Here is a 14,868-nt window from a genome sequence, read left to right as displayed (position 1 = left end):
CTTGGAAGTATGTTGGAGTTGGTCCATACAGATTGCTAATCGAACTATTGGGTGTAGTTGTTGTACCCCCGTTTTTTCAGTTTGATTTGCTGATTACATTGTGAAACAGAGATATAACTCTTGTATATATTTATTGATTGAGTTCCCTTATTAGTTGGTGCTCTCAGAATTATATTGGAGTAGTCCATACAGATTTCCTAAACGAAATATTGGGTGAGATTGTTAGACCCCGCTTTTCCAAAGCTATCTAAACTTCTCGCTGGACCATTCACGCTGTTGTTACTCTTAAACTTGGACATCCATGGGTTTTGTCTTCCATTTATGTCATCCCAAATCCTCACATGGTCCGAAATGGAATTTATATCTCGATTGTGCTTGGGCTTCTATGTGTTATTATAATCTTATCTTTAAAGTCTCTGAAAAGAAAGGTGGTTCCCTGCCTAGTTACTCCAAACTTCTTGAGCTAAATTCAGTCATTAGTTCCTGCAATTTAATTGATTTGGAGGCTTCTGGTCCTAAATATATATGGACTAATAAACAAATTCTAGGCAACCATATTGAAGAAAAGGCTCGATCGTGCTATGGTTAATAAAGACTGGCGATTACTTTATCCTCAATCTCGGGTAACTCATCTCAGGCATTTTAATTCAGATCACCGTGTCTTGGTATTAGGTCATCATCCTCGTATGAAATTTAGAAAACATCCATTTAGGTTGGAAGTTTTTGGCTCGAGGATAAGAGATTCATGCATTTAGTTCAAAAAATATGGAACCAAAATCCTAGTTCTCCACTGGCTTCTGCGTCTGTGGCTAACTTACTTTCTGATAAGTTTCACGAGTTAGCTAAATAAGCTGTCAAGTGGAATAGGAATGTTTATGGTTCTTTGCACATTAATGTGGAATTAGCTAGGCAGAATTTAATAGATGCTCATACCACTTTTAATTTTGATCCTTCTTTACACAATAAGGCTCATGAAGCTCATTGTCTTCAAATATAATTGCATCAATTAAGAATGGAAGAACTTTTCTGGACCCCAAAATCTCGTGTACAATGGTTGAGATATGACAATTTTAATTCTAAGTTTTTTGATGTATCAACACTTGTACGCAAGCATAAAAACATTATTCAATGCCTCAAGATAGATACAAATCATTGGATTTATGATGAGAAAGATGTTGAACAACATATTACCAGTTATTTTTATAATCTGAACTCTTGTGATTTACCCCATGATGCACCTCCTTTACGTCAGTTATTGCCGAGAGTTATCCATGATCAGGACAAGGACATTCTTACAGCACCCATTACTGATAGAGAGATCCACCAATGCGTCAAGAGTACGGGTCCCTTCAAATACCTAAGTCCCGATGGCTTCCGTGGGATGTTCTATCAGAACTTTTGGTCTGTTATTGGTTCTTCAGTTTGTCAAGTAGTTAAGGATTTCTTTTCTTATGGGGGGATGCCTTTAGAACTCAATAAAACTTTCATTACCCTAATCTCAAAAGTTCTTGCACCTACTGGTATCAAATAATTTCTTCCTATTAGTTTACGCAACATCTGTTACAAAATCATATCAAAATTTTTGACCTTTAGGCTTAAACCTTATCTTTCTCGATTCATTTCTCCTTCCCAAAATGCTTTTGTGCCTGGAAGATCCATCATTTTTGATTCGATTATGATTACCAATGAGATATTTCGTTCTCTCAAGAAGAAACAAGGTTCTAAAGGGTGGATCTCTCTCAAAATAGATTTTGAGAAGGCATATGATAAAATGCATTGGCATTTCATAATTAATGCTTTGTTTGCTTTGGGTTTTAATCAAGCTGTGACAAACTGAATTTTTCAATGCATATCTTCTGTTTCTTATCAAGTCCTTGTGAATGGGGCTCCAGGTGAGACCTGTTTCCCACAACGAGGATTGAAACAGGAAGATCCCCTGTCCCCGTACCTCTTTATTATCGGGCTATAGATATTATCTAGGCTCATTAATTCTGCTATTGATCAAGGAGATACTAAGAGTTTCAAGGTTGCAACAGGTGCTCCTGCTATTTCGCATAATTTGTGACAAACATTATTTTCTTGGATGCTTCACTGAAAAATGTTAGAGGGATCACATAAATTCTGGATACATATTATGAATGGGTAGGTCAGTCTCTAAATTATTCCAAATCTAGTGCTAGATGTTCTGGTAAAATTCCTCGAAGAATTGATCATATCCTGACCAAGAGTCTTCATATGAATTTAACTATTAACCCTGGTAAATATCTAGGATGTTATATTCAATGGCGACGGACAAAAATCAATAACTTCACTGATCTTCTTCTTAAAATTACTAGTAGGACTCAAGGTTGGAAGCATCACGCATTGAATTATGCTGGGAGAGATGTTCCTATTAAGGCTGTGTTAATTTAGATTTTTCTTATTAAAACTGCTTGGAGGATATGCATGAACCCCGGAAATTTGGTCTCACAACTTATGAATACTAAGTATGTAGGGTTTGTTGGCATTTGGGATTTCTCAGCTAAACCCACTAGCTCATGGTGTTGGAAGAGCATAGTTAGAGGTCGCGAAATTCTTAAAACTAATCTTAAACGGTGTATTGGTTCAAGTGATCAAGTAAACATTTGAGACGACCTGTTAGACAAAATGCCTCTCCGTTCCTTAGTAGATGTTGTCTCGCCTGAGCTACAACATCTAAGGGTTGTTGATCTCATTAATAAGAATACAGGTGATTAGGATTTGCATCAGATTCAAAATATAGTGCCAACATCAATTTTGGAGAAGATACAAGTTATCCTTATCTCAACCCTCATATATGTACAAGACAAATTGGTATGAAATGAGGATAAAAGTGGGGAAGTCACCATCAAAAGCACGTATAACTATCTTTACAAAAAATATTATGGTGCTTGCGAGCATGATGCTAAGTAGAGTTCTCTATGGAAACTTAGATGTCCTTCACATATTCGTCATTTTTATGGCTTTTAAGCCATTGTAAAACTTTCGTTAGGACTAACTTAGTAAATCGAGGTATAAACACCTCAAACACTTGTCCCTTGTGTCATAGTTACTCGAAAACTATTATGAGTGTATAACTCAAGTATGGATTGGTCAACCTCATAGTTTTTTTGCCAGTGTTTTGTGGGAGGATACTATGGGGAGGGCTTTCCCCCGTTTTGTGAAGCCCAATTAGTTTTCCCTTAATAAGTGCGTTTTAAAATTAAAAAAGAATAAAAAATTATGCGTTTCTGAATCGAAGAAGTAACGAGACCTAATCAATTTATAGTTTTTGGTAGGATTAAATATGTTAAAAAGGGATGATTTAGTCATGATTTTATATGAAACAATATCGATTCCTTATAATCCGATTCCATTGCAGTCTCTAATTGACGAAATCCAAAACACGGATTTAGAGGGAATCAAATTCATCCAGAATCTAATTCCAAATATATTTCATTTCTTCTACTGGGTGGAGTTAGTCAGATTACCCTTGTAATCCGATTACGAAGGTCTAAATTCCCCCAACTGTACGCTATGTTAAATTAAAGTTATCAGTGTACTTGGAAAAATAAATCAAACAAATCCGTTCGGTTAAAAAAAACGGGTTTCAAATAAAGAAAAAAGGACTTCCCCCAACTGTACGCTATGTTAAATTAAAGTTATCAGTGTATTCTACTTGTAAAAATAAATCAAACAAATGCGTTTGGTTAAAAAAAACCGGATTTCAAATAAAGAAAAAAGTACTACGTTTCCAAAGTAATATTAACAATTATTAAAGCAACTACTAATTAACCACTAAAATCAAAATAGATGTCAAGAGGAGTAATAAGGGAGAAGGGAGAAGGGAGAATTTCTTATTAACTTAAGAAAATTGGGATGATATATACATTAGCTAAGGGAGCTATTTATACAAGTTCTAAAGGTGTTAGCTTGTATACACCACCTAGTTTAGATGTCACACTACATTTAAAGAGTTACGTAGTAATAGCACCTCTAGTTTGCATGCAAACCATGCAATTCAACACCCACTAGCTTTAGGTGTTACTCCAATCCAACAAGTAGCTTATTATTGTTAAGAAGCTTATACAAGGTACTTATGCAAGGATCTTGGTGTAACAATGGTGCTAAGTGGATAGCCACCATATCCATGCATATCCAATGCATTTTATAACACTCCCCCTTGGATATCCAATATCCTAAATATTGTCTCATTAAAAACCTTGCTTGGTTAACCCATAGAGAAAAACCAGAGCGAAGGGAAAAAAAGTACAATACCAAAAATTAGAACAGTGTTGGACTCGCGCAACTGCCTCGTTAAAAACCTTGACAAGGAAAAACCCAATGGGAGAAAAACCTTGAAAAGGATAAAGAGTACAACGCGAAAAGTCCAGTACCTTCAAGAATCTTCAAAAGTAGATATTCTCCCTGATTCTGACATCAACCCTTTGTTGATAAAGATGTCACATTCCGATACTATGAACAAGTTTTCGAAAAACTGTGTTGGCAGCGCCTTGGTGAACAGATCAGCTAAATTTTCACATGATTGTATCTTCTGAATATCAATCTTGTTGATCTTCTTAACATGGTGAGAATAGAAGAACATTGGTGAAATATGCTTTATTCTGTCACCTTTAATGTAGCCGTCTTTGAATTGTGATATACATGCTTCATTATCTTCATAGATAATTGTTGGTACATTAGTGATTGAAGGCAAATCGCAAGAATTTCTGATATTCCCTATCAACGATCTTAACCATACATCTTCCCTACTTGTTTCGTGCAGAGCAATAATTTCTGAATGATTTGATGAAGTAGATGGTAAACTCTGTTTGCAAGATCTCCATGAGAATGCAGTTCCACTAGTGGTAAAAGCATACCCTGTTTGAAAAACAGCTTTGTGTGGATCAGGTAGAAAACCAGCATCTGTATATCCCTTTACTTGAGAACCTTATGATGGATTTCTTGAATAAAACAAGCCTAAGTCAGTTTTCCCACGGAGATACCGAAAGATATGCTTCACTCCTTTCCAATGTCTTTTTGTTGGGGAGGAACTAAACCTGCATCGTAAGTTTACTGCAAAAGAAATGTCAGGTCTCGTACATTGAGCTAAGTACATCAATGCACCAATTGCACTTAAATATGGTACTTCTGGACCAAGAAGTTTTTCATCCACTTCTTTAGGACGAAATGGATCACTATGAATATCAAGTGTCCTTGCAACCATAGGAGTACTGAGCGGATATGCTTTATCCATTTCAAAATGTTTGAGAATTTTCTCAATATATGTCATTTGATGGACCAAAATTCCGCTAGCAGAATGTTCAATCTGCAAACCGAGACAATATCTCGTTTTTCCGAGATCCTTTATCTCGAATTCTTTATTAAGGAATTCTATAGCCTTTTGGATCTCACAGGGAGTTCCAATCAAGTTGATATCATCAACGTATACAGCAATTATAGCAAATTCAGAGTTTTCATTTTTAATGAATATACATGGGCATATAGGATTGTTCACATATCCCTGAGTTGTTAAGTATTCACTGAGATGATTGTACCACATTCTTCCAGATTTTTTCAAGCCATACAGGGCTAGATTAAGTTTTAGTAAATACATATGACATGGTTTATCTACTGATAACTGAAAACCTTTCATGGATTTTCATGTAAATATCAGTGTCTAATTTTCCATTTAAATAGGCAGTAACCACATCCATTAGATGCATGTAGAGCCCTTCAAGGACTGCCAGACTGATCAAATACCGAAAGGTAATTGCATCCATAACAGGAGAATATGTTTCTTCATAGTCAATCCCAGGTTTTTGTGAAAAACCTTGTGCCACTAGTCTCGTTTTATAGCGAACGACTTCACCTTTCTCATTTCGCTTACGCACAAACACCCATTTACAACCAACAGGACTGATATTAAATGGTGTTCGAACTGCAGTTCCTAAAACTTTGCGTTTAGCGAGAGATTGTAATTCTGCTTAGATTGTCATTTTCCATTTTGGCCAATCATTCCTTTGACGATATTTCTCTATAGAGTGTGGTTCAAAACCATCATTATCTAAGGCAATGTCAGTAGCTATTGTGAATGAAAATATGTCGTCGACAATCATTGTATTACGATCCCAAACTTCTCTGCTTGAAATATAATTTATGGAAATTTCCTCGTTTTGAGGCTCTACTGTTTTCGCAAAAACACTCTCCTCGTCAGGAGAGTTATGCTCAGAGAATTTGGATGTATATTTAATATCCTCTTTAGGAGCAATATCTTTCAATGATTGAGATTGGATTTTCCTCTTTAGAGGAGCAGAATCTTTTAAACCAACTGATCGTCCACGCTTAAGGCGTGCTTTAGGCGACTCATTTTCTACCACATCCATGGCTTGTCCTGTATGGACAACAACACGTGCCGGAGCATTTTTAGCTGGTATGTTTGAATTCATTATTTTTGATGTATCTGCAAATGCATCAGGCATTTGGTTAGCAATGTTTTGAAGATGTAAAATATTCTGCACCGTTTCACATTGCTTGGTGCGAATGTCAAGATGAGATAAATATGGTATATACCATGATAAATCACGTTGTTTTTCAAGCGGTAGCTTTTCTCCGCCTAACGGTGGGAAAACTAGCTCATCAAAATGACAATTGCAGTAAAGACATCCCATGTTAATGGTTCAAGATATCTGATAATAAATGGTGAATCAAACCCAACATAAATCCTAAGTCGACGTTGTGGGCCAAACTTGGTGCGTTGTGGTGGTGTTATATGAATATAAACATCACAACCAAAAACATGCAAATAAGAAATATCGGGTTAATGACCTAACACATGTTGCAAAGGAGAGCATTTATTATTTGGTATGGTGGATAACGTACCAATGCAGCAGCATGCAAAATAGCATGTCCCCAAGCAGAAACAAGGAGTTGAGTTTTCATTAACATAGGTCTCGCAATGAGTTGAAGGTGCTTAATGAACGATTCAGCTAAACCATTCTGTGTATCTACATGAGCAACATGATGCTCAACATCAATACCTAAAGACTGACAATATGCATCAAAAGTTTTTGAAGAAAACTCTGTTGCACCATCAAGAAGAATAGACTTGATGGGATAATCTGCAAAATGAGCACGTAATCTAATAATCTGAGCAAGAATCTTAGAAAATACAAGATTACATGTCGAGAGGAGGCAAACATGTGACCATCTAGCAGATACATCAATTAGAACCATAAAGTACTGAAATGGTCCACTTTGGGGATGAATAAGACCACAAATATCACCATGTATTCTTTTTAAGAAAGTAGGGGATTCATGAACCACTTTCGTCATTGACGTCTTGGTAAGGTACAACCCAGATGCGAGAGATACAAGCTTCTCAGCAACGTGTTTTCCACACGAATTTGATGAAGTAATATACAAATACTTCATATCGTTCTCATCTTCAGTTTCTAGGTGATAACCATTACGACGTATATATTTAAAACTCAAGAGATTCCTTTGGGATCCAGAGGAATATAAAGCGTTGTTAATAGTGAATATGGTACCACCTGGTAATGAGACACTGGATGATCCAGAGATGTATTGATATTAGCCTTGAACTTTTTCAAGGTAACAAAGTATTTAGTACTTCGAAAGATGGAATTTGTAGTTCCACTATCAACAAGACAAATGTCACCATCTGATTGACCTTTGAGTCCATTCCTCTTCAAAATAAAGAAGGTGTAAAAAGAGTGCACAACATGTTCTAGCAAAAGATGTATATATCATATATATGTATACATATTATACATAAGCAAAGCAAAAAGCAATATAAACAAAAACTAAAAAAGTTACAAGGTGCCGGTTTAATTTACACTAAATAAACCATTAGCAAACCGATCGAAATCACTTTCGTACTTAGTGCCTTCAAAATCAACCAAGTAGCTAGCAACATCTAGCTTTGGAGATTTGGTGGAAACACTAGCTTCAGCTAGATTCATCTCTGCTTTTGCTGGCTTCTTCTTTTCACTCTTCATGAAAAGTTCACAGAGATAGTCAGTAGTTCGACAAGTTCTATACCAGTGGTTTTTACGACCACAACGAAAGCAATGCTGATCTTTATCAGTTTTCTTGGAAGGATTGACAACTAATTCCTTCCCTTTTGCTTGTTTCACATCCGTATCATGTTCCTTTTTATATGGATTACCACGGGTATTTTTGTTCTTTCGACCTCCACGTTTATTCTTTTTTCCACGAGAACCACGTTTATCAGAGTCGCGTCCATGTCCGAAGTAAGATGTTTCATTTACTTCTGGCACAGGAGCAGAACCACAAGGACGAGATTCACGATTTTTCACCAGCAGTTCATTATTTTGTTCCGCTAGGAGAAGGACACCAATCAACTATGAGTATCGAGTGAAACGTCGTTCACGATATTGTTGTTGATGTACGATCTGAGACGAATGGAACATACTGAAAGTTTTCTCCAGTTTAGACTCTTCTGTGTGACATACTCTAGCTGCCTTACTTATCAACTGGTGGCCCTTATCTATCCTGTTGGGTGCCTTCATCACAAGTTGTTAACCGTTAGTTCTCAACGGCTAGCTGAAGATTCTGTTATCTAGTTGGTTAGCCATCTTCTCCCACCTGTCTCTCGTGTATTGGTTGTTCTAGATCCAATAGTGTATTTAATTGGTCGTTTTTGCGTCTGTAAGAGTATGAACATTTTTGATAAATAAAACCCTGAGGCTGGTTCTTTGAATCAGAGTTACTTCTTCTTCTTAATCGGTGTTCAATTTGTACTAATATTAGTACAATTGGCATCAGAGTTGTTCTGATCTACAATGGGCGTTCCGACTGTGCGTGAATTATCTGAAACCACTACTAAGAAATTTTCTGCCATTGAAGACAAGTTGGCGAAGCTCGACCAACGTCTAGAGGAAAATTCTGCTCATATCAAGGATAAATTCGAAGTTAATGATTTGCTGATGTCTCAGGTAAATTCTCAGTTATCTGAACTGTTGATTTTGGCTAAACATCAGATTCCAGTATCTCCCAATGGTGGTGAATCTAATAGAGCTTCTGGATCTCATGGTCATTCTGGTGAAATTTATTTTGGGTCTTTAAATTCTCACCGAGACAATCAAAACTCGTATCGTTTGCCTAAGCTGGATTTTCCTCACTTTGATGGTGAGAATCCTCGAGGATGGATTCAAAAATGTGAGCGTTACTTTCAGATCCATAAAATTGAGGATGGAAAACGAGTGAATATAGCTTCTCTTCATCTTGATGGTCGAGCTGATTAGTGGTTCTTAAATTTTCATATTGGTAAATTTTCTGTCAATTGGAATGACTTATGTGTTGGTATTTGTACTCGTTTTGAAAACCCTTTTAATGATAATTATGTTGGTGCTTTCAACAAACTGATGCAAATTAATTCTGTAGAAGAATATTTTGAACAATTTGAAGCTCTTAAGGTTATTATGCTAAGCAAGAACCAATATCTTACAGAGGATTATTTTATATTGAGTTTCATTAGTGGATTGAAGGAGAAAATTTGTGGTTCTGTCTTGATGTTTCATCCTCAATCTCTCATGGAGGACTTTTCATTAGCTCGTATAGAGGAGCAGAAACACTCTTTGCTATATAGAACCACTAAACCATTCTCAAAACCCATCACCAATTCGTTTTCTACCAGCAGAGTTTTCTCTCAGTCTAATTTTCCTCCAAAACCAATCATCACCATTCCCAGTACACCTAAGTCTCCACCATCCGCCTACAAACCATGTCTTACTACTCATACTCCCAACACACCCACCAACTCTTCCTCTATACCACCCATTAAAAGATTAGATCAAGAACAAATGCAGGCTAGGAGACCTAAGGGACTGTGTTACAAATGTGATGAACTTTATAAACCTGGTCATTGGTATAAGAGACAAATACTATTTAAGCTTAGTGCTGAAGCTCCTGTGGAGGAGGATGTTACTGTAGAAGAAGAAGTTTTTGAGGAAGCAGGAGAGACTCCAGTGGACTCTGACATGGAAATCTCCCTACATGCTCTTACTGGAACTATCTCTGGTGACACAATTAGAATTTCAGGTCTGCTTAAGAAGCATAAAATTTCTATATTAATTGATTCTGGTAGTATGCATAGCTTCATTGACTCTGCTTTAGCCACCAAGTTGCATTGTGAAATTCAACCTACTGCACATTTGTTGGTCACTGTTTCCAATGGAGAAAGGACTGTCAGCTTTGGAGTGTGTCCTCAAATACAATGTTCAATGCAAGATTACCAATTCAGTGGGGATTTGAGGATACTTCCCTTGGGAGGCTGTGACATTATTTTGGGGGAAGACTGGCTAAGAAGATTAGGTAATGTCATGTTCAACTTTGCCAAGCTCAGCATCTCTTTCCAACACCAATGTGAGACAATTACTTTAATTGGTGCCAAAAATTCTTCTTCTCTCATAATGATGAGTAGTCAAGCTATTAAAGAATTCTTCAAGAAGAATACCCATGGCTTATTAGGCCATTTGTTTTCTATCACTCCTTCAACTACCTCTCAACCAGTTCCTCCTTCCATATCCCAATTATTACATTATTATGAGGATGTCTTTCAGGAACCTACTTATTTACCACCTACAAGAAACTTGGACCACACCATTCCCTTACAGCCAAACTTAGTACCTCCTAATCAGAGAGCCTATAAATGTCCCTACATTCAAAAATCTGAGGTAGAAAAATTAGTGAAAGAAATGCTTGATCATGGTATTATTCAGCCCAGTCATAGTCCATTTTATTCTCCCATTCTCTTAGTAAAGAAGAAGGACAATTCCTAGAGGTTTTGTGTGGATTATAGGAAGTTGAATGACATCACTATTACAGATAAATTTCCTATTCCAATTATTGATGAGTTGTTGGATGAAATATTTGGTTCTGGGGTATTCACCAAAATAGATTTGAGATCAGGGTATCACCAAATTCTTTTTCACCCTTATGATATTTTTAAAACAGCTTTTAGAACCCATCATGGGCACTATGAATTCAAGGTTATGCCCTTTAGGCTCACTAATGCCCCTGCCACTTTCCAAGCTTTGATGAATGAAATCTTTCAACCATATCTTAGAAAATTCATTTTGGTATTTTTTGATTATATTTTGGTTTATAGCCCTGATTTATCTACTCATCTTCAACATTTGGAGATCACCTTACAGTTACTCAGACAACATAAGTTATATGCTGGGTTCTCTAAATGCTTTTTTGCTCAGAGTAAAATGGAATATCTAGGCCATATTATATCTGCAGAAGGAGTGGCTGCTGATCCAGCTAAAGTGGAAAGAATGACTTTTTGGCCCCAAGCAACCTCATTGAGGGAATTGAGAGGTTTCTTGGACCTCACAGGGTATTACAGGAAGTTTATAAAGCATTATGGGTTAATCAGCAAACCTCTCACATAATTTCTTAAGAAGAATTCTTTCTCATGGTCTCCATCAGCCACTCAAGCCTTCAATAATCTCAAAGCTTCCCTGGTTAGTTCCCCTGTTTTAGCTTTACCAGATTTCCCCAAACAATTTGTGCTAGAAACTGATGCTAGTGGAGTTGGTAATGGTGTTGTGTTGATGCAAGAAGGCAGAGCCATCTGTTTCTTCAGTAAATCACTTGGTCCTAAGGCATTATCCCTTTCTACTTATGAAAAGCAGTGAAGAAATGGAGGTACTATTTACAAGGTAACAAATTCCTCATTCAGACAGATCACCAGAGCATCAAGTATTTCCTGGACCAAAAGATCACTACCACACTTCAACAAAAATGGTTGATGAAGTTGTTAGGGTTTGACTATCAGATCCAATATAAGAGTGGAGTTTAGAATAAAGTAGTTGATGCTCTTTCTAGAAGATCCCATGACACTGCTACCTGCAATTTGCTATCTACTACTTCTCCCAAATGGGCTCAAGAATTAGTGTTTATCTACACTGATGACCCTAAAGCACAACACTTAATTCCTCAATTACTGGTCGATTCCAATGCAGTCCAAAAATTTTCTTATCAAGAAGGCCTCCTCAGGTACAAGAACATACTCTATGTGGGCACATCAAATGATATGAGACACACCATATTGATTTCTATCCATTATTCAGCTGTTGGAGGGCATTCCGGAGTTCAGGAAACTTACATTAGAGCTAAGACTTACTTTTATTGGCCTAGCATGAAGAAAGTTGTTCTTAGCTTTGTTAGCAGTTGTGATGTTTTTCAGAGAAACAAACACTCTCATTCTTTTCCTACAGGATTGTTACACATTGCCAATACCTGAGCAAGCCTGACAACACATCTCAATGGATTTTATTGAAGGATTGCCCTCAAGTGAGAGGAAGGATGTTACCTTGGTGGTGGTGGATAGGCCAACAAAATACAGCCACTTCATGGCTCTCTCTCACCCTTATACTGCTGCCTCTGTTGCTAAGGTATTTCTGAATAACATCTTCAAGCTCCATGGGTTGCCAGTTTCAATTTTCTCTGACAGGGATAAAGTTTTCACCAGCAATTTTTGGCAAGAATTATTCACAACATTGGGTACCAGCCTCAATATGAGCACTGCTTATCACCCTCAGATTGATGTCCAAACAGAAAGAGTGAATTCTTGCTTAGAAACTTACCTCAGATGCATGACTAGCCAGCAACCAAAGAAGTGGCACTACTGGATTCCCTTAGCTGAATGGTGGTATAATACAAGTTACCATACCAACTTACAGATGTCACCTTTCAAAGCCTTATATGGGTATAATCCTCCTTATTTGGCTTTCCCATCCACAATCACTACTTCAGTTGTTGTTGCGGAGACATATTTAAAGCAGAGGGATGCCATCTTAGAGATACTTAAGGAGAATTTAGCAAAGGCCCGGGAGAGAATGAAGCTATATGCTGACAAGAAGAGGGTTGATAGACAGTTTAACATTGGGGATTTGGTGTATCTAAAATCCAACCTTACAGACAAGTATCAGTTGCCTTGAGGAAAATTTTTAAACTTTCTACAAAGTATTATGGTCCCTTCAAGGTTTTACAGAGGATTGGTCAAGTGGCTTACAAGATTGAACTTCCTTCTGCAGCTAAGATTCATCCTGTGTTTCATGTATCTCAGTTGAAGCTGAAGATTGGACAGTCTATGATACCTTCCCCAACTCTCCCTGTGGTGGACCATGAAGGTCAGGTGGTAGTAGTTCCACACTCTCGACTGGATTCCAGGGTCATCTCCATAAATGGTTCTGAAGTTCAACATCTGCTTATACATTGGACCAATTCCTCTCCAGAAAATGCTAGTTGGGAGGATGTTTCTGTAATCAAAGCTCATTTTCCAGATTTTTTATCCTTGAGACAAGGATGTCTTAAAGGGGGAGGTAATGGCATACTCTAGCTTCCTTACTTATCACCTGGTGGCCCTTATCCATCCTGTTGGGTGCCTTTATCACCAGTTTTTAACCGTTAGCTCTCAACGGCTAGCTGAAGATTCTGTTATCTAATTGGTTAGCCGTCTTCTCCCACCCGTATCTCGTGTATTGGTTGTTCTAGATCCAATAATGTATTTAATTGGTCGTTTGTGCGTCTGTAAGAGTATGAACATTTTTGATAAAGAAAACCCTGAGGCTGGTTCTTTGAATCAGAGTTACTTCTTCTTCTTAATCGGTGTTCAATTTGTACTAAGATTAGTACACTGTGACCGTGTCACCGCACAACTGTAATTGTGCAGTAATTCTGTACAGTGCAGAGTTGTAGTCTGAAACAGATTTAAAGTCCCGGAATCTCCAATGAATCCATTCATTTCTAAGGTTTGGCAACATGACCACCTTTAAGTGATAATATCTTTCTTTCAAGGAGTCCCATAATACTTGGGGATCCCGGCATGCCATAAACTCATCTTTATGAGTTGCAGAGAGGTGTCCGCGCAGATCCGCTGCAGCACAAGCACGTTCACTTGTCATGCTATCTCCGTTCCTGATCGTGTGACCAAGATTTTTAGCTTCAAGATGAAATTCAGCATCGAGCACCCAAGAAATATAATTCCCTCCTTTAGGCAAAAGAGGAGCAAAGTCAAATTTAATTAAATTCGACATCATAAGCTTAAACAAACTTACTTTTTTTTTACGTCGACTGCAACTTGAAATAGCTAAACAAACTCTTTTTTTTCTTTCTCTATTTCTGTTAAACAGTATTTTAGAGCAGTAACTTTAGAACAAGCCAGTCGCGCTTTGTTAACCAAAACTTTGGAGCAACAACTTTAGAATGAGCAAGTCGTGCTGATAACGTATCATGTTTCCAAAGTAATATTAACAATAATTAATGCAAGTATTAACTAATCACTAAACTCAAATTAGATATCAAGAGGAGTAATAAGGGAGAAGAGATAATTTCTTATTCACTTAAGAAAATTGGGATGATATATACATTAGCTAAGGGAGCTATTTATATAAGTTCTAAAGGTGTTAGCTTGTATACACCACCTAGTTTAGATGTCACATTACATGTAAAGAGTTACGTAGTAATAGCACCTCTAGCTTGCATGCAAGCCATGCAATTCAACACCCACTAGCTTTAGGTGTTACTCCAATTCAACAAGTAGATTATTATTGTTAAGTAGCTTATACAAGTTGCTCATGCAAGGTATTTATACAAGGAGCCTGGTGTAGCAACGATGCTAAATGGATAGCCACCATATCCATGCATATGCCGTGCATTTTATAACAAAAAGGACAATTCTGTTGTTTTAAAAAAAATTACACTTGGACTTGGTTATTCTTGGGGACCAAGAAAAGGAACGCCACGTAAACTAATTCCACGTCATACTCCAGAGCATCTCCACCTAACATTTCAGAGCCGCCCATAGTTTTTGAT

The 14,868-nt window shown here is 37.2% G+C and overlaps 2 protein-coding genes across 2 annotated transcripts; one reads left to right on the top strand and one right to left on the bottom strand.

Moving 5' to 3' along the window:
* The first annotated feature begins 9,407 nt into the window (after positions 1 to 9,407).
* LOC113295290 lies at positions 9,408 to 11,687 on the top strand. Its single transcript, XM_026543638.1, has 3 exons — positions 9,408 to 10,752; positions 10,870 to 11,367; positions 11,479 to 11,687. The coding sequence occupies exons 1-3, from the start codon at positions 9,408 to 9,410 to the stop codon at positions 11,685 to 11,687; spliced, it is 2,052 nt and encodes a 683-aa protein (XP_026399423.1).
* A 1,995-nt stretch (positions 11,688 to 13,682) lies between these two features.
* On the bottom strand, positions 13,683 to 14,090 carry LOC113295289. The gene has a single exon (XM_026543636.1). The coding sequence runs from the start codon at positions 14,088 to 14,090 to the stop codon at positions 13,683 to 13,685; it is 408 nt and encodes a 135-aa protein (XP_026399421.1).
* Between the last annotated feature and the right edge of the window lie 778 nt (positions 14,091 to 14,868).

The sequence above is a fragment of the Papaver somniferum genome, chromosome 7, assembly GCF_003573695.1.
Source record: "Papaver somniferum cultivar HN1 chromosome 7, ASM357369v1, whole genome shotgun sequence".
Lineage (NCBI taxonomy): Eukaryota > Viridiplantae > Streptophyta > Magnoliopsida > Ranunculales > Papaveraceae > Papaver > Papaver somniferum.
This window is presented reverse-complemented; position numbering and strand designations above follow the sequence as displayed.

Bases quoted from the DNA above. Each gene is read 5' to 3' on its own strand.
- LOC113295290 (XM_026543638.1), top strand. From the start codon at position 9,408: ATGCAAATTAATTCTGTAGAAGAATATTTTGAACAATTTGAAGCTCTT. The intron at 10,753-10,869 runs GTATTATTCAGC...TCACTATTACAG, and splicing joins GAAAGAAATGCTTGATCATG to ATAAATTTCCTATTCCAATT. The intron at 11,368-11,478 runs GTTTCTTGGACC...GGTCTCCATCAG, and splicing joins CTCATTGAGGGAATTGAGAG to CCACTCAAGCCTTCAATAAT.
- LOC113295289 (XM_026543636.1), bottom strand. From the start codon at position 14,090: ATGTCGAATTTAATTAAATTTGACTTTGCTCCTCTTTTGCCTAAAGGA.